Here is a 22,636-nt window from a genome sequence, read left to right on the forward strand (position 1 = left end):
TTAATACACTTAATTTTTATTTATAGAAGTAATAACTGTACAATTTTCTTTATCATGATCACAATGTAGGTTTTAGACCTAATCTGACAAGTCTGTATATTTCTTGCTGGAGAAAAATACTTCGTGCAAATAGTCAAGAGCTGGATATTTTTTTCCACTAAAGAGGGTTGGGCCAAAAAGCTGAGATACACAACACTTCAATAAAATCACTGACCTCACACTACTCCAGTGTATGAATCATAATTAAGGGACAACTTTCACGCCTTTAGCCCTAAAAGTAGAGTTAAGATGACACAGATTGTTAAATATTTCATTTTGGTCAGAAAAGGTGACTGACAGTGCTACAAGTGGAAACATCCACACATAAATAAATGAGATACTTGTGTTGCTGTTGTTGCAAAATGCAGATTGTGTGGAAGCATCCAAATGACATAATTAGATGATTTGCAAAGTGCCTTTGTTCTTACAAAGTGTATCTACTCTGGCATAAGCAACAATAGAACAACCGTTTGTTGCTCTGTTTTCCCAACCGAGGAAGTAATGAACTGCTGATTTTCCTTGTAGATGTCACTGTCCACATGAAATGTATGTATCATGTATCATCAATGTATGTAAATAACAGGGAGGGAAAGACGTAACAGACAATGAACTTCTTTACTTAAATGCTTAGTCAGTAAAGTTTCAATTCTGTACTGCAGTGACCACTACCTCATCCAGCCTCTGGGTGGCGACCTCACACAAGCCAAATATTTACAGTTTAGCCAATGTACACTAATGTAACCTGAGGGGCCTTTAATGAGCAATAAACAATAGGTTAGAAAAATACTCCAGAATAAAGCTATTATAAGAAACTGGGAGCAAAACCTTTTTTGCATAAATATATAAGAAGGCCATTAAAGGCTAAGGCTTTTGGAGAAGACTTAACACAACAACACTCATACAGTTGAGCTTAACATTTCTAATTTCAGTCTTTGTTGCGAGTTTCTTGCTTTCTTGCTCTTGGTCTTCTGTTATGAGTCTTGACTGACAACAACAAAAGCTCTTCTAAAACAGGGTTTCGATTGTGTCCGCTGTCACTCTGGTCGCTGCGAGAGGGAAGACGAGAGGATGTTAGGCATCATGGATGTAATGCGGTTACAGGAACACATGTAACGGGTATCCTGTCCTGCTCTAATTCAGTTACTGAGACATAATCAGGAGTTGAGGGTTAAGGGTGACTGAAGCATGTTCTTATGTGGAGCTGGGCTTGTGTGTGTGTGTATTTTCCTCTTGATGGCATAGACAGAAAAACACTGTACTCTGGTAAACTGCTCTGCTGTTTGGGGTCATGGTAATGCATGAATTAGCATTTTGTGTCTCCATGGCAAAGTGATGTGAATAATAGATTATACCAGCCCTGACTCAGCCTTGGTGTACTGCTACTACTGTGAGTTTACACACACAGAGTAAAGGCTTCCATGAGAACTGCTGAGATTGTAACCGAAGCTAATGCACTTACTCGTCTCAGGAGGTGTTATTCCACTCGTATGTTGTACTTGTATTGCTCCATTTCCGGGGTGAATCTGTGCATGGATGCTGTTGCCGTGTGCTGGTTTCTTAGCAACCGGTGGAGGAACTTTATCACACTTCACTCCACCGTTGGAGAAAGCAGCTGTCCTTGACTGGTCAGAAACCTCCATTAAATCAGCTGCTAACCGTTGCTTCAGACTGAGATCAGCGGAAGGGGCAGCTGCAGGCTCCTTTTTTGTGCTCTTGGAGAAGACAAAGCTGGCAGAAGAAGCTGGGGACTGGTTCATGTCACATCCCTCTGCTGATTTCAAAGACAGAGCTCCTGCATCACTGACATAGCTGTAATTCTGCGATCTCACACCCAGTCGGGATGGAAGGCTGTCTTTTGAGGACATGGCTGCAGTTTTTATACGTACAGCTTCCTGCAAGCGCATGGATGGAGTGCTTAGGGTCACAGCTGGTGTTTTTACTGTTGGAGGTGGTGACTTTAGAGACAAAGACTTACGAATGGGCTTTTGTGGGATTTTGATTGATAGTGGGCAAATGTCCTGAACTGCCGCCTCCTCATTTGTTGTCTTGTCCTCAGGAGGAGTGCTTACTGGATCTTCAGTCATGTTGACTGACCTAAGGCGAACCATCTGAAGCAGAGAGGGGGTGACAAGGGGTATGTTAGCATCCTCTTTAGGAATGGGTGCACTCCTGTGGCGCAGAAGCAGCTCCTTGCTCCTGGTGTCTCGGCTCGCGGCACCAGACTGCCTTCTGAAGTTGATTCCATGGATTAGACTCTCAGTAGGAAGAGGGGGCGCTAATGGAATCGTACTTGGAACTGGAAGTTGGGCACTGACTGGCAGCGTGAGGGGAGATTGATCATCAGCTTTTATAGAGTCTGACCTCACGCAACTGCTTGAAACACTTAAAGCAGAGGGTGTGACAAGATTCTCTGGCGCTGTAATTGGTGTAGAGGGCGGTGCCTCAGCTGGTAATGGTGGAAAATGTTCTAAAACATTCACTTGGCAAGAAATCGCATCAGCACTGTCGCCTTTTGAAACTTGCAAGACAGCGTCAGCTCCGCTATCAGTTACTGCAGGTGTCACATCTGCTATTAGTCCAGGTACAGTCGCCCCTGTTTTACTGGAAGCCTCTACTGTTTGTCCAACCTCCTCTGTGGGTCTTAAGATGTCCAGCTTTGTCACACAAAGGTCGATCACATCTGGCACACTTTCCGTCACAAAGACTGGGGGAGGCGGAGGGAAGTCCACCTCATCCGCTCCGTCAAAGACAGGGTCCCCCTCCAAAGGAGGCGGAGGTGGTGGCCAGCAGGACTCTGCGTTGGGGCTCTCCTCCTGTACCTCCTGTAAGTCATCTGGTGGCATAGATATTGACGATGGAGGCGTCCTTCTTGAGAGAGGGGGCGTGGGATGGTAGGCTGGAGGGGGGGTGGGTGGAGGTGACGATTTACTAATCACAGGGACCTGTGCTGAAGGTGATTGCAGGGATTCGGCCTCACTTTTGTCCATCTCAACTAAAATCACAACCCCAGGAGCGGCTGGATGGTTCTCCAGAGGTGAATCAACTTTGATTGTGCTTGTTTCCGTAATTCCTTGATGCTTATCAGGTGTGTGCTCTGTTGACACTGCCTCTCCTCTGTACGGGACCAATGTGGGTTTCTTCATGACAGGAGGAGGATCCTTCTTTGGAGTTGTCTCTCGACTTGATACAGTGCTGTTACTTTGTTCTTGTTTTTGAACGTCTGCAGCTCCTTCCTTGTCCTGTAGCTCCATGTGGGCGCCTTCAGTATGCGATGTTAACAACATCCCTGACTTTACTTTGCTTTCTGACAAGGAAGGCCTTTCTACAATTGTCTGCTTTTCATCTAAAACCTGCATCTCTTTGCTATTTTCAGTCTGGGTTCCTCTCTGTTTAAAGTCTTTGTCCTGTTTCTGGGTTATTTTGTTAGCACTGGGACAAGGCCCACATAGAAGCTCAAAGGTCTGTTTGTTATGAACCCAGGTCTCTGGAGGAGGAGGACAGGGCGCTTTGACTTTTGGAGGTGGTGGGATATTCAACAGCTCTCTGAATTCGGCTCTCGAATTCAAAAAGGTTTTATTCGGAGAGAGTTCTTTTGCCGAGACAATAACTGGAGACGCTTGTTGAGGCAGACTTGGGGTGTGTGAGGAAACATCTGGAGAGATGGGCTCGGATGTACCGGACGATAGGGAAGTGAGAGAGCAGGAAGGAGACGCTGCTGAGGATGAAGCCCGTGAGGCGGATCTCTCTGGTTTGACTGGTTTCGACCTGTCTTTGTCTGGGGAGCTTGGGGAGATTCCTTTTGGAGAAAGTGTTGGTGTTCCACTCTGACTGGAGTAACCACTGGAAGGGGACATGGTCCTTTCAAATTTCCCCAGTTCCAAGGGAGTTTTCTGAGGGGAGGTGTGGCTGGGTTCTGGATGTGGATCAGCTGGTCCTCCTGCCTCAGATGTTACCCGTGTGGCGCTTGAAGAGCTGGAGGCCACATCTGGAGACCCTGCAGCATTCGATACAAGGCTGGGGACTAAATTAACCAACTTAATCTCATCCTTTTCTTTTATATTTTCTGTATTAGTTTCCACCTTTCTGGAAACAGAGTCATTTAGGTCTTTGCTCTCCACCAAAACCCTGGTGTTGATCGTGATCTTGTTATTATGTAAAGAGTTTGTTCTCCTGGGAGGTGCTGGGGGTTGTTTAGTCTTTGTAATGGACAGACTACGAGAGGAATTGCGCTTGTTCTTTGCGTCTTCGTCAGTGGTTACTGACCTTGTTACACCAGACTCGGAATCTGGTTCTGTAACGCTCCCACTCTTGGTGCTGGGACTACTGACCCTGCTGAGGGAGCTATGAAGACTGGCACGGTCTTGGTCTCCATTTTGATCCACCTTCTGTGAGGTACAGCTGCGTGCGCTTCGCTTCGAGGAAGCTGGTGACGGGTTTGAAATAACTGTCTCTGAAGATTGTGACTCGCTCAGGTTTGATCCTGAAGCCGACGTGGGCATTACCACGGAGGCGTTCTGAGAATCGACGGCGTGGCAAAGGTGACCATCTGACTTTCTGGACAACAGAGGGCTGACAGACAAGTCCGCAGACGCTAGGCTGCTTTTGCTCACAGCGCGGACGCTGCTGCCATGGTTCACGCTGCTGCCGCGAGTTTGTCTGTTGCTGCGGTCAATTCCAATGACCTCAACAGAGGCTGGCAATACTGCATTAGGGATGATTGTAGACATGTAGGTGGCCTGGGGGGATATAGACATCACTGGACCCTAAAGAAAATTCAATACTGTCAAATACCGGTGAAAAACATCTTGTCTGAGAACTGAAGTAAGTATTAGTCTGATTTAACTCTGACCTGAGGTTCCTGAAGGAAGCTGAGCATTGTTGAAGAAGAGAAGGAGGAGGAACTAATCAGCCCAGGGACGGCGACAGACTTAGGTCTGAGGTTGGAACTTTGGCAGAGATGGGAACCAAAGCTCTTGTTGTTAAACGGCTGCTCATCCTGGTACACGAGCTGCAGGTGGCTCCACAGCAGCTGCTGACTTCTGGATGCCTGCTTAGGATTGGAGAAAGAACCTTTGGTGAGTAATTGAAAGTGTCTGTAGTGGATGTTGAGAGTATGTGTGAATACTAAATATCACCTCCAGCTCTGAAAGGTTCACTCTCGCTCCGTCTTTAGTGGCTCCTGGACTGAGTCCATCCACCGTAGGTATGATAACAACACCCGGCTGGCTGTCAGCAACCTGTTCCTCTTGATTAAGGGGCTGGGAAGGAACAAGAGGCTGGAATGTGGAGCTCCTGTGCAGTGCTGGGAAGATGTTAACAGACATGGTAATTACTAGGGCTGTTATTTAGATCCATGTGAGCAGGAATGAGACGGCAGACATACCGAGCTCCTTCTGGACCTGGTTGGGAATACCCATGATTGTGGTTCTCCTGTTCCTCTTCTTGCTCTTATCTGCCCTTTTCACTGGGTTCAGGGGCTTGAATGTGGAACCTGAGGAGCGGAGGATTACATTACCTTCATTGAATTTGAAAAGCGCTGTTTTCTTTGCAGAGGTAAATCAGCAGCAGAGTACAGGTTGGTAAAATAACAGGAGGAATGCTTGGAAGTCAGTGAAGTACGTGGAGGAAATGTCTTTTCTTGGGGATTTAAAAGGTGATGTTTAAAATATGACTAGATTGTCTTATGAGTAACTGAAAGCATCAACTAAGGTTTCACATCATAAGAAGCAGTAGGCAGCGGGGAGTGAGAGGCGCATGCTAAGTAAGCACACGCCTATGACTCTTCACAAAGCAGGAAGAAAACTCAAAGTGCTGTCGCCCTCGCTATGATTAGCTCAGATTTTCCCAGCGTGAATGAGATGTGGATGCTTCTCGTCTAAACAACCCCCCCCCCCCACACACACACACACACACACAAACATACACACAAGCATTCACCTTGACGTGTGAGCACGGGCCTCGTCGACACAGCAGAGGTTGCTGTGGTGTCAGCAGCGTTCTCGGCGGTGGATTCCGACTCAGGAGAGCAATCTTTGTCCTTGGAGCTGATATCGGGCTCCTGATGGAGGCAGGCGGTGGACTGCAGGTGACACACACACACACACACACGCACACACACACACACCAGGATTTAGGTAAATGCTTATTTGCTGTACAGTATGTGTAGAAAGTGGAGGAAACAACGATGCACTTACTGCAACGCTCTCATCATCAGGATAGTTCACTCCATTCTTGTTTTCTGTAAATATTAAATGTGACATAAAACATTCAAACATCATCATAATCATGGTAAGTGTGTGAGCACGTGTTCACATCTGGACGAGTCCTGACCTTCCTGCTGCTGTATCTTGAGTCCCTCCTGGGCCTCGCTGTGCAGGTCCTCCAGGTACTGAGGCCTGCTGCCCTCGATGAAGACGTTCTCCTGGTAGTGTTGCGACGTGGTGTAATGGACCGCCAACCTCTTGTGGTCTTCATTGGCCTTCGGGCCGGCTGTCGAGAAAACGACAAATCTAGCTGGTTAATGTGAAAGTAAATAGGTGCTGCAGCGGCCTTGAACGTCCGGCGGAATCTTGTCATAAAACAGCCGCATGCTATTTGCCTGTGTGCTTCTATCATGAGCTTCGGGTCCTGGCTGGTTGCTGAGCAGACGTTCCAGCCTGGGACTGTTGCCTACTGTAGCTAATCTCCTCTAGTATCTCTTCCTTACTAGTCCCTGGGGGGTTAGATAATCTGGATTGCCTGCCTGTAAAGATGCTACTGGACCCCCTGATGACCTGTTGATCTCATTCGGCGTAAAAGGACAGCCAAAAGCCAATGGAGATGGCACAGAAAATGTACACTTGTAAATAAAAGTTGGCACTAATTGGATAGAAGTCTGTAGTGACAGAAGCCACTGTGGGTGATGATCCCAAGATCAGGAATAACTGGAGAGGGTTGAACCAGGTAGAGCTTGTCCCCCGAAACAGGGAGCGGTGATCTGCAACAGATCATGGTCTTGGATCGTGAAGCATTTTGTGTAAAGTTGTTGTTCTTTCACAGCAAAAGTCAGCGCGAGGTGTCTGTTTGCCTGGTTGGTTCCTGCTGGACGTGTTTGTGTGCTCAAGGTTCGCTCCCACCCACATCCTTCCAGCTTCGCACAGGTGAGGGAGTGCGGGCACAAAGCCCTTCCCTGTGTGTGGCCTTGGGAAAACTCAGGTGATTCTGACTCAGACCTAGGATTGTCCGCTGCAATCTAAGAAACCGAGTGGGGGGGGTCCGAGAGCCACTGATGGCAGCGATTCATCCAGTTGATTACTCACTCACTCAGGGGCTGCGACTACCTGTTGTGATTCTGCGGAGATGCAGCCAGACCCCTGCTGGGGGTTTAGAGCTCAGGGCTGATTAAGACGATCGCCAAAAAGTCTGTTAAATCCTCTATCTCATTAGAGAGACCCCCCCTCCACACACACACATAATTTGTCCTCTGTGCTTCTTTGACCCAGTGACAGCAACCAGCACAGACAATCTGAAAATCATCATTGCATCTAAACGAACTCACTAAAACTTAATGACGTCTTCAACCGGGAACATTTTCATGGAAACTTTACTGTCTCATCACCCAGCGTTCCTGTCAGCATCGCCACAACCTGCCAGATTCCCCCATGTGAGGCAGCACTCACCCTTCTTCTTGAAGACCGACAGCAGAGAGTGGATGCTCTTCCTCAAATACACCACCATTGCTACGCCAGCACCATTGCAGACACCAAACAAAACAACGTCCAACAGGTCTTCTCTCTGCCAGACGTGATATAATCAGTCCAGCTGCTCTGAAATGGATGGATGGAAACCAGAAAAAAAGCTTGTGACCAGATCACTGATCACAGAGTGAAGCCCTCTCCTGTCTACAGACGGTCTGAGGGACTCGGGAAGGACGGGCGCACAATAAGATCTGCTCCCAGCCAAAGCAGCCTGTCGCAGCTGCCTTATCCCTGGGTCTGAAACCCTGCCCCCCTCCCCCCTCTGCTCTCTCACGCGCACTGTTTTGCTCTGTCGCTCGCCCCGACTCCCTCTATTGCAGTTCCCCCATTATTGCCAGAGAATGAAGCCTCCTGCGAGCAAAACGCCTGTCAAAGTTTGGCTTTCATGAGCAGCCACCCCCACTTTATTCAGGCACACGTGAGTGTGTGCAGACATATGAACCTACAGTCCAATTAGAGTGATTTATCTCTATTTAAATACATTAGACACACTCTAAAATAGGACTCTGGATCCATGGGACAGCACTTATAAATTTAAAAAACTAAAACAATAGTTTACTAAAGTAGACATTCTTTCATCTTTAAATATTAACTAATAAATATTATCGTAAACATTAACTATATTGTCTCATTTTATCCCTAAAAGTCACTAGTGAATTAAAGCTGAAGTCACTATAATCTATTTTAATACCTATGTTTTATTATATAAGTTTTGTCATCATCACGTTGCTGATAATGATGCCTTCAGCATCACACATCTGCCTGTCGCTTTCATTATCTAAAGGCTGCAGGGGCCACGGATGACAGTAAAGGTTGTGTCCTCTCAGCGCGGCCACCGACTGAGGGAGCTGCTCGTTTTCCACTTTGCTCCTCACCCCTCACTCCGCCTACGCCTGTCTCCCTTCCTTCACAGCTTTCGTCTTCCTCTCTGCCTTTCCCGTCCCGTCTGCCCCTTCGTCTCGTTGCCACTGAGGTCTGGTTATAAATAGCTGACAGAGCCTCGCTCCATCATCTCTAATGGTGCTGTGTGTGCGGATGAGTGTCTGTTTCCCCGACTAATGTTTCCTGACAAACTGCAGAGAGTATGAAATACAACAAGGCTGGGGAGAAATATGAAAAAGGCCAGATTCTATATCATAGGAATCTGTGATTTTGTCCCAGATGCAGCTTCAGCACTTTGCTCCACTTGCCCTCTGAATGGATGTTTGCTCCCTGTTAAGTGGCACAGCAGGGGGCTACAGCTGGTCCGTGTACCCATACCAGCTGGAGAGACACGCTTGAAGGTACTTCCACAATTACTTTACTCCCACTGGCTTTTTGTTCATTTTTAAATAAAGAGGGGCCTTGTGCGTCTCCACTGGAGAAATATCCACCACGGTGTCCAGGATCTGACCCACCGGCTCGGGCTGCTGGCGCTGGGTTCAGCCAAGAGGTCGGCACGAGCTGGAATAAGCTGAGGACTTCAGGAGAGCAGCTTTGGAGACACGGGAGTCATGCCAGAGGATTAACTCCAGTGGCCAGTAGCTTAACCTGTCCATCATCACCTCACACTCCCTCTTCCCTGACGTGTTTGCTCTCCAGCAACTTCATCAACTCTTCTTCAACACAGCTAATCAATGCACAACATGTGGCGGCTAATGTGAACGATAGAAGCAGTGTTGTTTCATATTGATGTGGAACTTCTAAACATTCCCCCGTTTCAAATGTTTGAGGGGTGTCTGGCCAGGCCTGCAGTCCCCCCTGTTGTCAACCAAGACCCCTCATATCAATATTCATTAGGCGGCCTAAAGAGACACCATCTGGTCTTGGGGGAGAGGGCAGAGGGGAGAAACGGGCTTCAGATGCCTTTGATTCAGTGCCCACATCAATGCATTTCACTGCATAAGCAAGAAAACCCTGTGACTCTAGATCATGATAATGATGACGTTCACTTAAAGCAACTAGAGGAAAATACAAATATTCATTTCTAGAAGCCAAATGCATCATTGTATCATTTAAAACTAATTGTTAAAAGTTATATTACAGCCTTTTAGTGCAGCTTTAGATATAACATCATGAATAAGACCAGGTCAGCCTGTTGAGGGCAGTGCAGGCACCAACAGAAAATATGTCTCTACATGGTAGTTAGAGCTGCATTGTATCATTGTGTAGTTTACGGTAGATTTATGACTGTACCTTTAACTCCACACCTTTTAAAGCACATTCAAAAGCATCTTGGATACTGTTCTTCGCATAATAGAAAAAGCAATTACTGTAAGTTGTTTACTTATTTGATAAAATCCTTATATATTTTGTCAACAGAAGCAGATGAGCAGTGAAGGCATGGATCAGCTACTCTACATCAACAGTCATTTTTGTACACACCCATTTCACTATCTTCTCCACTAGAGGTCACTACATCAACCATGATAAGAGGTCATCTGATGAGGACATTAACTGTAAAAACACTTATTTATTGGAAAATGTTACACTGGCCACATGGTAAATATTGGCCCGTCACCCGTCCTCAGCTCATCTGCTCATACGCTGCACAGGAGAGGAATCCGGTAAATGGAGAAGAGTCACAGAATACCAAGTGATGGCAGACTTTGCCATAGCCTTAACATCAGTATCATGTGAGTGAACCTCCCCTATTAGTGTGTTACTTGTCTAGTAATAACCGTTACAATGATCTATGGCACTTAGTTCAATTGTCTCATGCATCAGATGAGTGAGTGAGCAGAAATGTGTAATATAATACAGGACTGGAGGAGTCTGGACGTGGAGACAGAAGGACTGAAGGACGAGGAAGGAGGGAGGCGGAGAGGAGGTGAAGAGAGGCTGAGACACAGCACATAAATCACTGAGCGCTGTTACCGTCACAACTCGCAGACCTGATTTCTGATTTCCTCTGGGCGGGTCGCAGAGGCCGTGGGATGAAGAAAGTGAGAGTGGCTTGAAGAGAAAGGGCAGGAGAACAAAGAGGGTAAAGGAAGAGAGAGGCAACACAAACACGGAGCTAACGTTAGTGGGTGCAGCACCCGCTGGGAATAAAAATAGACTAAAATACTCTCCTCTATTTCTCTCCTTCGTGCCTGTTTTCTCTCTACATGATAAGGGGATTGCGGGTATTTAACCTCCAGGAGGACGAGTTGTTTTCGCTTCTTGTCATTTCCACTTAAAAGCATTTGTCTGAGCCAATCTGAAGAGCTCTGTAAACACAAACACGGCTGAGAGTTGACCTGTTGTGTTAAAAGAAGGTCAGCGGTGAGCGGAGGAGAGACCCCTGAATGACCCCACAATGAGAGAAGATGGAGAACTGCTGTATGGAAGCATAAAGCACAATCTGTCATCCCTTGTTTCCTGCACATGGACCCTGTGTCTGTAATAATGCTTGAATCGCATGTGACTCATCCACAAACTGCCTGAGTACGTGTGATTAGACACAGAAGCTGCTGCATAGATGGGAAATAGAAAACTGCACTTTGAGGATGGAGAGTTTCATCTGTCACGGTGAAAAACACAGTGCCTTTCATCTTTCTGAAATGGAGTTCAGGATTAAAAGAACAACAACCGCGACATCCTCGCCGAGCTGCGAGGTACGAGTGGCGAGACTGACAACTTCATGTTCACTCAGCTGTGACTCATCCAGATCATGCTGGACACATTAGGCCTGAACAGAGGCCTTCTGTGTGTGTGTCCTGGCGACAGGACACACACACAGAAAGCATCAGTGTTCATCAGCAATGTAAACGCTAAAATGTGTGTGTGTGTGTGTGTGTGTGTGTGTGTGTGTGTGTGTGTGTGTGTGTGTGTGTGTGTGTGTGTGTGTGTGTGTGTGTGTGTGTGTGTGTGTGTATTTTCCTCCTGTCCAAACAGAGCAATTCTGCCATATGTGAGCCTTCATTCGTGTCGTAGAAACTCTCCTCCTCAGTAAAATCCTGTTATTCACGACTGATGAACTAAGCTCCGTCTTCGTAAACAAGTCAAAACCATTTTGTATCTGCCTGAAAAGATGACCGGGTTTAAATAAACCTATGGCTTCTCACTCCAAGCAAAACGTCTTCACTTAGGCGTCATCAAAGGTCAAGGTCGAGGAGTGCAACGGTTTAGTATCAAAGCTAAATTGTGTTACATTAACAGTGAGGCTGCACAAGAACCTAAGACAAAAAAGTGCTTTTGTGAACATCCATGTACAAATTCAAAGCAGCAAACTGTGCACACACACACACACACACACACAAACACACACACACACACACACACACACACACACACACACACACACACACACACACACACACACACGATTTCAAGGTCCCAAATGTTCAACAAAACTTTCTATTTTTCTTTTTACACCTGAGAGAACCACAAAACAGGATAATTACTTCTGGCACTTTATCCAAACATTTCTAAAGTAGAATAAATAGAAAGCAGTTAATGAAACTAGAGTGATTTTGAGCTTTTCCAGAAAAAAAAGCTCTAAATAAGCTCTTTGAGAAAAGCCAGATTTGATTGATGGATAACTTAGTTTTAGTGAAGCTCAAACCCAAGTTTTTCTTCTCTATCCTGTGGGCAGGACACGCTACGCTTAAAGCAGCTCTGATTTCAAAATGCATATTAAAACTCTGTGGTGGTGGAAAATGCAGTTTAACATAAGCACTGAGACAGAATCGATACACATCATGATTTCTGTCCAACCCCAGTCATGAACAGCGAGGTCGCGCACCGGTGTGTCCACGCGCTGTTTAAAGCTGCAGTCTGAGGCTTTAATTCAGTTTAGCTGGTGATGCAGGAAGCCACCGGATTGAACAATGCAAACACTGAGCTCTTTATACTGGAGGCAGAGGCGTTACTCCGATACGCAGCGGAAACGGGACATCTGAGCTTGGACAGTGTTGGACGTGTAATGACATGATACAATGACACAACGCTTACAAACATTTGCTGTGATCGACATTAAGATAACAAGTTGTCAGCTTGTCGGATTTATTAACTATGCAAAGGTCAACACACTACCTGCAGATAATAACTATATTTAAAGGTTAAATTTAAATGGTCCAAGACGGAAATAGCTTTTCTTTCCCAGAAACAATTTAAGTTAAACCATAAAATGCTAATGCGTCACTTGTAAAGAAGTTACTCTAAATTTAAAATGTCCTGCATTTGCCATCCAACGGCTGTGGTTTTCCCATGCTCCTTTTAGGTCCACCACAATTGCACGCTGCAAAAAAAAAAAAAACCCTTTCATTTCAGTAGAAGGAAAACAAAGCTTTGTGCTGCTACGGGCCACGAGGGGACAGACTGGAGGAAGACGGAGGCGATCTGCACCAGGATGGAAGCTGCAGGAGGAAACCGGCACCATCCTCCTTCTACCTGTTGCAGGCGATGCAACAGACGACAACGTGGGAAGAGGAGCGTCGCCGTTTCATCCCGACTGCGTTACAGCCCGATTGCTGCAGCTCCCCGGAGGGCGTCTACGACTGAGCCGTGGCACAGGGTACGACGGATCTTCAAAGGAGGACCGAGACGAGACCGCCTCCGCCTCCGCCCGTGCACAGAGATCAAAAGGCTCAGACGAGCAAGATAATAGGACGCGGGATTTCACCAGCAGCGCCAGGAAAGCTGCTGCCTTGTTCTGGAATTAAACAGCGGGCGCCGCTCTCTTCTTCTCTCTTCCCATTACACGAGTCAGCTCCTTCCTGTTCTCCCTCCTCCACTGTCATCGGTTTGTACTCGCTCATCAACGCTCTGCCCTTAAGTCTTTTCCACAGTTCAGTCAAAGCGACGCGCTCTCTATAAATCTCACTGTGTCCTTGTGCAGATACACTGTCGTCCTGTTGTAAAGTAGGATTATTATGATCAAGCCAAGGTTAATGAGATAAGCGCGCGAGGGAGAGAAAGCAGGGATGAGTGGAGACAGGAAGCCCAGTCTTTCTGTGAGCTTTTAAGCTTTTTTGACATTTCATGTCAACGCTGGGTGATTTCAGGGAGAGCTGCATCACGCTTTTATAAAACATGCTGCTCTGACCACCTGTAGCCCTTAATGCCACTCATAGTCAGATGTTGTTGCAAGTGGACAGGTGGCTGCATCTTCTATCGTAGTCTTTTCACTGTTTCCAAATATAAACATGTGAAGAACGTGAGGAATGTCAGGTCACACTGGCCTCTGACGCCTAAAATCTAATCGGTTCATCCTTGAAACCAAGTAAGAACCTTCAAGGCCTTCCTTGAGGTGAACACGATTCTGCCTTTCACAGACATCAGCATAATAATTATCTTATTAGTATTTTTGTACTAACATGCATCTTTCACATGAGGAGGCCAGTGAATGAGCAAAAGCCAGCGGGAAGCAGAACAAAACCCACCCATGGATGACCTTGACCAAGAATACAGAGCCATGTGTGACCTCCAGCCGCCTCCCAGCGTGAACGGTCCGAGGTGTTGCAAAGGACTGGGGATCGTTGCCAGAACTGCAGGTACGACACGTCTGAGGAGCTGATGATGATGCTCAGCTGATGATGATGCTCAGCTCCTCCATGTTTCATTGGCTTGTTGCACCTCGTTGGATCCTCGCTGCTCACTCAGGTCGGCTGCGTTTCGAGTGAAGCCCAGGCTCCTGAAGCGGGAACGCAGCCTGGTTTCAAAGCGCTGGGCGTGTTTGTGTCTGGACGGGCGTTCGTGCATAAGGAAATCGGCTGGAATTCAGGAATGCATTCACGCCGCAAGTTTGTGAATAAACTCCACATGAATGGACTCCGGAGAACACAAGGTTTGGACGGCGCACACCCACGAAGACGTCGACCACCCTGAGAGAAAATGAGCTCAAGATGTGTGTGTGTGTGTGTGTGTGTGTGTGTGTGTGTGTGTGTGTGTGTGTGTGTGTGTGTGTGTGTGTGTGTGTGTGTGTGTGTGTGTGTGTGTGTGCGTGTGTGTGTGTTTTAGGTTTTGATGGGCCAGGTTCACCAACTGCCCGTTCTCTCTGACAGCTGAGTGACAACCACACGAGAAACGGCAGCGTCAGCAGTTTCCATGTAGCATCAAGAAGCTACTTCAGTCACGCTAGTGAAAAAAACCCACCGAGGACATGTTATTTGTTTTGTACAGGACTGTTGTGTTTCTCATGACTGAACATCTAACTGCATTATAAAGATAAAAGTCATAATAGTCTGGGTCTGGTTGTTATTGTTCACTGGTTCCAGGGAATGTTGGTCATAGTTCATGCAGCTCTAAGCACACGATGCATGAATGGAAGTAGCTTTAAAACATGACCAATACTGAACTGATTTTCCAAACAAGAATTCAGAAATATTCCGCTGGCATCTATTAATCTTAACATCTTAACCATGAACTGAATAGAGTTCATGTTATCAGTGTTAACAGAGCAGAGCAGAAGTATCTACGACAAGAAAAACTAGAGTAAAAATAGTCCAAGACAAAACATGTAAAAGAAAGAGAAAAATGTCACCAGCAGCCAAATCTCAGCGTTAGAACCTTATCTGACGATCGATCAGAGAGAAACCTGTTTGTCGGGTGGTTTGCGTCGCTTCACAGGCTTTTAATGGAGACAGCGATCTGCATGGGACAGGCTCAGCAGAGGAGGAGGTTAGCATGAAGAAAACACACACACACACACACACACACACACACACACACACACACACACACACACACACACACCACCCTCGCCTGCATACGTGTGCAATAGGCAGGAAACCTTGAAGCTGACTCAGGGGAAGTCAGACTGGGAATACTGTCACTTTGCGCCTCCAGTTAATGGCTGACTATGGGAGCACACATGCCCTCACCCACCCAGCCAGCGCACACACTCACACACTCCTCAGAACTACAGCTACCGCTTCACTCACCAGCTTCCGAACCAAGCCTGCGCATGGAGGCTCTGTTCCCCCTCCTGCTTCCTTCTTACCTGATTTCACATCGTCTGGACGTCCAAACAGCCAGAAGCCCTTTGATTTGTCCTGGCTGCCGCTCAGCGGCGGGAACAGCGCTTCCGAGACGCTCCTCTCTCTGTGGAGCTTCTTCTTCTTCTGGATGCTGTTCCCCATCTCGGGGCAGTCATGAAGCCCCTAGACGGACGTCCTCATCTCATCGCATGGCGTTACCTTCCCTTTGCTGCCTCTGAGTCACTCTCTCCAGCTTGTAAACACACCCTGAGTCAAAGTCAAGCGCGTTCTGCCGGATCCCTGAGGTCAAATCATTCCTACCGTTTCAGTCCTGCACACACACACACACAAACACACACACAACACAGCGAGTTGTATGTGTGCTAAAGACTCACTAAACACCATCCTTATGAAACAAAAACCCTCCAGCTCCAATCCACACCCCCACGCGGGTCCAGAGCGCAAAAACCCATCACAAACGACCGAACTCGCTCCTGATCAGCTGAGTCCGGCTGCCGGAGCGACGGCAGCATCCAGCACTGACATCCTCACTAGTAAGTGTGTGAGTGTGTGAGGAAGTGCCCCTCCCACCCTCTGCCTCTGCGCTCCCAAGCTCAGCGTTGACACAGCTGAGGATGTAGAGGAGGGCGACAACACAGAAAACGCACACAAACATACACATCCAAACGATCACCACCTTTCTACAATAGTTAAAACTGTGTGGAGCCCCACAAGGTGAACGCTGAATAATGAGAATGGTCCACACAGGTCTTTAATACCGGGCAGGACGCATGCAACTGGTCAGACAGATCAAAGCTTTTGGGGCGAGAGCTGAGAGGAAATACAGATGCTGAGCCAGATGGGTGAGATGAGGGGGGATTCCAGTGAAGCAAGCTTATGCTAAACAGTCATATGAGACGGCAGTGAGCAAATATGAGGAAGCGAAGACACGGAAACGACTTCGGCGAAAAACAGTGTCCCAGTTTTGACTTTGACTCATCCTCTTTTTATTTCCTAATGCTTCATCCACCTACATGTAATGATGGACAGTCCATCAGTGACCTGCACTGATGCTGAGACCTCTGCTGTTTTCACGGTTGGCGTCACCGCTGCCAGAGCCCGGAGATCGATAGCAGCGGTCCAGAACGAGGTCAGAGGGACGTTTACGGACAGAGGCGTGAAACGCACACCGCTTTAATGTGAAACTGAGATTCCTTCAGAGGAAGCAGAGTCACGGTAGCGCGCAAGAAAGTGCAACTGCCCGCTTTTCGCTTGATCCTGATCGCTTCCTCTCGCCTCTCCATCGCCTGCTCCCCGCGCGGCGCAGGAGACGGCTTGAAGATAAGGTGATTTATTGATGGGGGAGGGGAGAAGGAGCGCAGCGCAGCCACAAGAGCAGAAGAATCCACAACCAGTTGGGTCTTTCTCAGGGGGGGACAAATCGCTTCGGAAAATTTACCATTCATCCAAATGAGCACGAACGGCTGCAGTGACAGTGTGTGATGATACGACATGACTGGAGCGCCGGAAAGTGTAAAATGATCTGCAACAAAGCGCTCAGGGAGAGATGATGCTTCTTAATGCAGCCCTAACAGAACCACACCCAGTGCATTTGTGGAGGTAGAGTACTGGGGGCTCGCTATCTGATGTATCATAGAGATCAGCACTTAGTGTGTGTGTGTGTGTGTGTGTGTGTGTGTGTGTGTGTGTGTGTGTGTGTGTGTGTGTGTGTGTGTGTGTGTGTGTGTGTGTGTGTGTGTGTGTGTGTGTGTGTGTGTGTGTGCTGAATGCTGGAGCCTGCCTTCCCTTAAAACGTGTCAAACATGCCCCAGATACATTTAAATATGGCAGTGATCAAAGTGTGCGTCACTGTGAAGACAGCGGCTGAACTCAAAGGAGAGAAGAGAGAGAGAGTGGCTCTCTGCGGATCCGCGACGATAAAGCACAGCAGCGCTGCTGTCAAAGAACAGTGGGGAGGACACAAGTAAACAAGGCTGTAACGCAGGCAGACTCATTTGTAGGAGGCTTGTTTGTGCTTTTTAATGATGCGGTTTGTACAGGAGATGCCCACCAGTGACCTGACTTTGACCAGACTCTCACATATTACACACTGACCCATGTGACATCATCTGCACCTTTGAAGAACATGAGCCCAGCACTTCCATCTTGTGGCAACGTTCTGGTATCACAATTTAAAACATAGTTAGGTAAAATCCCAGATAGAGAGTAGGAAGATTAACCAGTCAATGAAATCACTTGTTGAGCCAAAAAGGTTTGTTTTTTATCAGTCAGGTCAGGTTCAGGGTCGGGTCCTGGGAGACCACCGATGAAGTCTGAAGCTTCACAGTGAACGCGGATACAAGTGTTCCCCGGATTCCTGAGCCGCACCGTCATGGCTCCGCTCGCTTTCTCCTCCGAGTAACGAGAGAACGCGCAGCTGCGTCAGGTAAACAGTGTCCAGCAGGTGTGTGTCTTCCAGTGCGTTACGTAACGCACACACACACACACACACACACAGGGTAAAACCCCTTCGCAGTGGTGCGTACGCGGACTCGCACTCCCTCAGCCCCTCGCTGATGTCTTCCAGCTGCTTCCTCCTCCACTTCAAACACACTCCAAGTCCTATAAAACAGCCATTAGCTCGCGTTGCATAAACAATACATGTGAAGAAAGTCCCTAGTCATTTTACTAACATTTGCAACTTCATGTAAAAAGTATGCGATGAATATGCTACAGAAGAAACAGGTTGTTATAAATGTTTTATCATGTCTGCTAAATGCTTCAGTCTGTTTGTGCTCAGCAGTGAATTACATGTGATTATTGCTATGAATATGAGCAGTGGGACAATGTGACCTAAATACTTGATTTGCTTTCCTCTTCCCCCCAGTTATCTCTATTCTCTCCCTCGACTCCAGCGCGTCTCTGTGCATGCTGCTCTGCTATGCCTCTGCATTAAACGTGAGCTGAATAACTTCTCCATCCTACATCACAGTCAAACCCCATTGTACTGCTGTCACGGCAACGTGAATTCCAACGATGCCGTTGCCTGGGAGATGTTTACCTCACCTGGCTTTAGGTCTGCGGTGATGGATGAGGGCTGGAGGTATCTGCTTACCCAGGTGAAATGACCTCACTCATCAAAGTGTGTGTGTGTGTGTGTGTGTGTGTGTGTGTGTGTGTGTGTGTGTGTGTGTGTGTGTGTGTGTGTGTGTGTGTGTGTGTGTATGGTAGGTAAAGTTAGCGGGGGGGGGGGCATTGTGCCGTTTTCATGCCTCGCTCTGACCTACACCCACTCTCTTCATCCCGTTAAGCCGTAATAAAGTAGCCCTGAGTTGTGTCCTGTAATAGAGCTCAGACTTTATACAGTGCTCGCCGTCTAATGAGACGTCTGCTCCTCCGTTACTCTGCCAGCTCTGTCATCTGCGTTATAGTTTGTGAATCTACACACCCTGACTGTGTTTTGTGATGTGGCGGCCACACACACACACACACACACACACACACACACACACACACACACACACACACACACACACACACACACACACACACACATGCACCAACTTTTGCAAAAGGCAAATGAAAAAAAGAAACAAATGGAGCAAAGAATGGGATTTGTTATTTACAAGGCCACATGAAAACACAGTTTCCTCCACACATGTGCACAACAGTGACACTGACACTGACGCACACGTGGAATCCTGGGGTCGGCACAAAATGACCTCACTGCTTAAACAGCCAGCAGTCGAACACAGGCTTGGCTGGACAAAGCAGGTAGTTACAGGGGCTGTATGTGTGTGTGTGTGTGTGTGTGTGTGTGCGTGTGTGTGTGTGTGTGTGTGTGTGTGTGTGTGTGTGTGTGTGTGTGTGTGTGGATGGGTGATGTAATCAGCGCTCGCGCTGGTTCGGCGCCGCCCTAAGCCGAGCAATACGCCGCTGACACACCAACACAGAGATGCCCTCCGATACGCGGCAGGACTCACCACACACACACACACACACACACACACACACACACACACACACACACACACACGCCGAACAGAGGGTGTGAAGTGACCTGAGAAGCGACTCAGGCGCACGGATATGTGGTAATGAAAGCGAAGCCCTGAGACAGAGAAAGGAGAGGTACGTGTTTGTGTGCATGCGCTGGGAGTTCGCTCTAATTAAAAAAGCATTGAGAGACTGCTCCCTGAGAGCCCTCTCAAGGCTGAATGGAGCTTTGTGAGTTGCTGTAATCTCTCCCCTCCATCGCATAACTCCGGGCCCAATCTGGCATCCAGGCACACACACACACACACACACACGCACACACATCAAGGACAGTTTATACAGAGAAGGAATCAGTACAAAATAATTCATCCAAGTACAGTATTAGATGACTCTAATGTCAAAGTGTGTATCGTCATGCAGACTGGGAAGGATCGGGATGATTGTGTCTGCAGAGGTGAGAGTGTGTGTGTGTGACACAGGTTTGTTTCCTGCTTTGTCTTGTCATGTCGGTAACGACGCCCAGAAAGAAACACAGCGAGAAGGAACGAAAGGGACAAAGCCCCGATTATTTACCGGTGGGAAATCAGCACTCCCTCACTCTCCTGCGCACAACAAAGTGCCAAAGAAAACACCACAATGTGTTTGAGCACACACGGACACACACTCGCACAGGTACACAACAGCTGTTCACGCTGGTGAATTCAGGAACAAATCACTGTCTCTACCGCATGACTGTTCCTTTTGTCCGAGGAAGATCGGGATTCCTCAGGGCCACAGACCTCCTGTGTGTGTGCGACAACGACAGCAGGTTAGCTCTGGAGGCTGCTGAGTTCACCACACACCTTCCGTTCCTGACATTTACCGCTAGAATAAGACGATCAAGGTGAGAAAACAGGCAAGGGGCAAGTTTGTTGTTAAGCAATGACCGAGTAAGACTTAGCAAAGACCACCAAGGTCTCGGTTCTGGAATTATTGTGTGTTTTCCAATGACATCAGTGTCATGGCCACCTACCCTTCACACAACGACAATGTGAGGAGTAAGAATGAAAGTTTCATGACAGACAGGACAGAAAAACAATAAAAGCTCCACAACAGCATCTCTACCTATCTGAAAGTTTTTGGAAAGTTAGCGATATTTGCCGTAGCAACACAGACATACACACGAGCAATAGTTGGGTTTAGGATAGAAACAAAAACAGGAAACGGGGATTGTGGGTAATCTCTGTGCACCGATAAAGGACGCGCACCAGTAAACAGAAGAGGGGATTAGCGTGCGTGGCTCTGGTTCTTGGTTATGCAGTAAACATACAGTCTCCCAGCTTTTCATCTTAAGATGAAAAAAACATTCTGACCACTCGGTCTGTGACTGTACAGACAAAACAAGTGAGGATTATACAACAGGGCTGTCACACCAGCACCATGTGTCTTCAAACACTCTGATCGGCTCCAAATTTCAACCTGGACGAGGAACATTCAACCTGAGCTGAGCCTCCACTTCTTAAAGCTACAGTAGCTGCTAACCACACAGTAAAAGAATCCCGTTACCTTTTGCAGGCTCCTGGTTCTGAAGTCCCAGTTTGGCATTTGACCCAGCGGTTCGAGTGGGTCCGTTCCCGGCGGTCTTCTTCCTGCGGCTGCCCTTTAACCAGCTCAGAGCATGTCCCAGGGAGTTTCCAGGCTTCTTCTGTCCACGCTGAGCCCTCGCCTCCCGAGCCAAGATCTCGCTGATGTCCCTGGGCACCAAGTCGCCCGTAGACCTCCTCCGGGACATCCTGGAGGCCGGTCCTGGGAGCTCAGGGCCGTATCCTCGCTTGCTTGGTGTGTCTTAACCTGGAAATAGTTTAGACGAACCTACTGCATGTCCCTCGATGGCCTCCGTTCTCTAGTCTGTCACCACCTGGGACAACAATGAGATCAGCAGGGTGAGTTAGGTGGAAAGTGAAGCAAGGCGAGGAAAAGCAAGGGCAAGACAGAGACAAGGTATTAGAAATGTAGGATTATAAAAGACAAGGCAAAACTGTCAACACGACTGCAGACATGACTGCAGTCGTGTTCCACATTGTCTTACTAAAGTTTTCCCTTCAGTTGTCTGCCCCCTCTCTCCCCGTTTCTGCGCCCTCGTTTTTGTGTATTTTAGAGGAGGATCTCCAGGGAGAAGAACTCAGACCTCAGCTCAGTGTGTGTGTGTGTGTGTGTGTGTGTGTGTGTGTGTGTGTGTGTGTGTGTGTGTGTGTGTGTGTGTGTGTGTGTGCGTGTGTGTACAGTATGTGACATGTGGTTCACATCATGAGAACTGTGTGTATGTGTATGAGCGAGTTAGAAAAGCGAAAGGGCCTTAAAACCAATAAAACTAGCGGCTGAAAAGTACTTTGGATACACACACACACACACACACACACACACACACACACACACACACACACACACACACACACACACACAAATACATTTCCATTAAATGACAACGCACAAAAGACCAGACATGACTGCAGACAACTTACTCGGCTCGCGTGCTGTCGTCTCCTCCGCTCCCCTTGTTTCTCTCAGCCTGAGAACAGCCCAGTGAAGCGTGTGTGTGTGTGTGTGTGTGTGTGTGTGTGTGTGTATGTGTGTGCTCAGGTTTTGCTGAGTGAATGAAGCTCCATGCTCTCTGAACATTCGGTCCCTCCCTCTGTGGGAGAGACAGCCTCTCCTCCCACAGCGCTGTCAGGACTCCGCCACACATTTCCAGTTACGTATCCTCACACAACAAACAGCTGAAATTTAACAAGCTTCAGTGTTTTATCCTTCATTCGATCTGCATCGGTCTTTAACAGCTTCCTTTTATCCCTCCAGGCTCTTTCGAGAGCATCAGGTGCTGCCTTACGTCCCAGGGAAGAGGAACCCTCCATCAGAGCATCAGTGTAACAACAGAGGGTCGATCTAGTGAAAATGAAACTTTATTACAATGTGCTGTAAGAAACTAGCCACTACATAGTCCAGTGG

At 47.6% G+C, this 22,636-nt stretch overlaps 1 protein-coding gene across 5 annotated transcripts; it reads right to left on the bottom strand.

Annotated features, from left to right (window-relative positions):
- On the bottom strand, nt 1-22,290 carry kiaa1522 (KIAA1522 ortholog). 5 transcript variants are annotated; one of them, XM_029166260.3, is made up of 10 exons: nt 22,153-22,290; nt 21,197-21,548; nt 6,370-6,528; nt 6,234-6,277; nt 5,977-6,118; nt 5,423-5,530; nt 5,175-5,341; nt 4,889-5,086; nt 1,499-4,802; nt 1-1,085 (listed from the first exon to the last, which is right to left on the bottom strand). In XM_029166260.3, the coding sequence occupies exons 2-10, from the start codon at nt 21,420-21,422 to the stop codon at nt 1,045-1,047; spliced, it is 4,389 nt and encodes a 1,462-aa protein (XP_029022093.1). In that variant the 5' UTR covers nt 21,423-21,548; nt 22,153-22,290; the 3' UTR covers nt 1-1,044. The 5 variants fall into 5 exon arrangements, with proteins under 5 accessions (XP_029022093.1, XP_029022092.1, XP_029022094.1 ...); XM_029166259.3 differs by having other exon boundaries at nt 4,889-5,089; XM_029166261.3 differs by lacking the exons at nt 21,197-21,548; nt 22,153-22,290 and adding an exon at nt 15,682-16,218 and having other exon boundaries at nt 4,889-5,089.
- Nucleotides 22,291-22,636: the final 346 nt, after the last annotated feature.

The sequence above is a fragment of the Betta splendens genome, chromosome 11, assembly GCF_900634795.4.
Source record: "Betta splendens chromosome 11, fBetSpl5.4, whole genome shotgun sequence".
NCBI classification, from domain to species: Eukaryota; Metazoa; Chordata; class Actinopteri; order Anabantiformes; family Osphronemidae; genus Betta; species Betta splendens.

Bases quoted from the DNA above. Each gene is read 5' to 3' on its own strand.
- kiaa1522 (XM_029166259.3), bottom strand. From the start codon at position 21,422: ATGTCCCGGAGGAGGTCTACGGGCGACTTGGTGCCCAGGGACATCAGC. The intron at 6,278-6,369 runs GTCAGGACTCGT...TAATATTTACAG, and splicing joins CAAGATACAGCAGCAGGAAG to AAAACAAGAATGGAGTGAAC. The intron at 4,803-4,888 runs GTCAGAGTTAAA...AATTTTCTTTAG, and splicing joins GCTTCCTTCAGGAACCTCAG to GGTCCAGTGATGTCTATATC.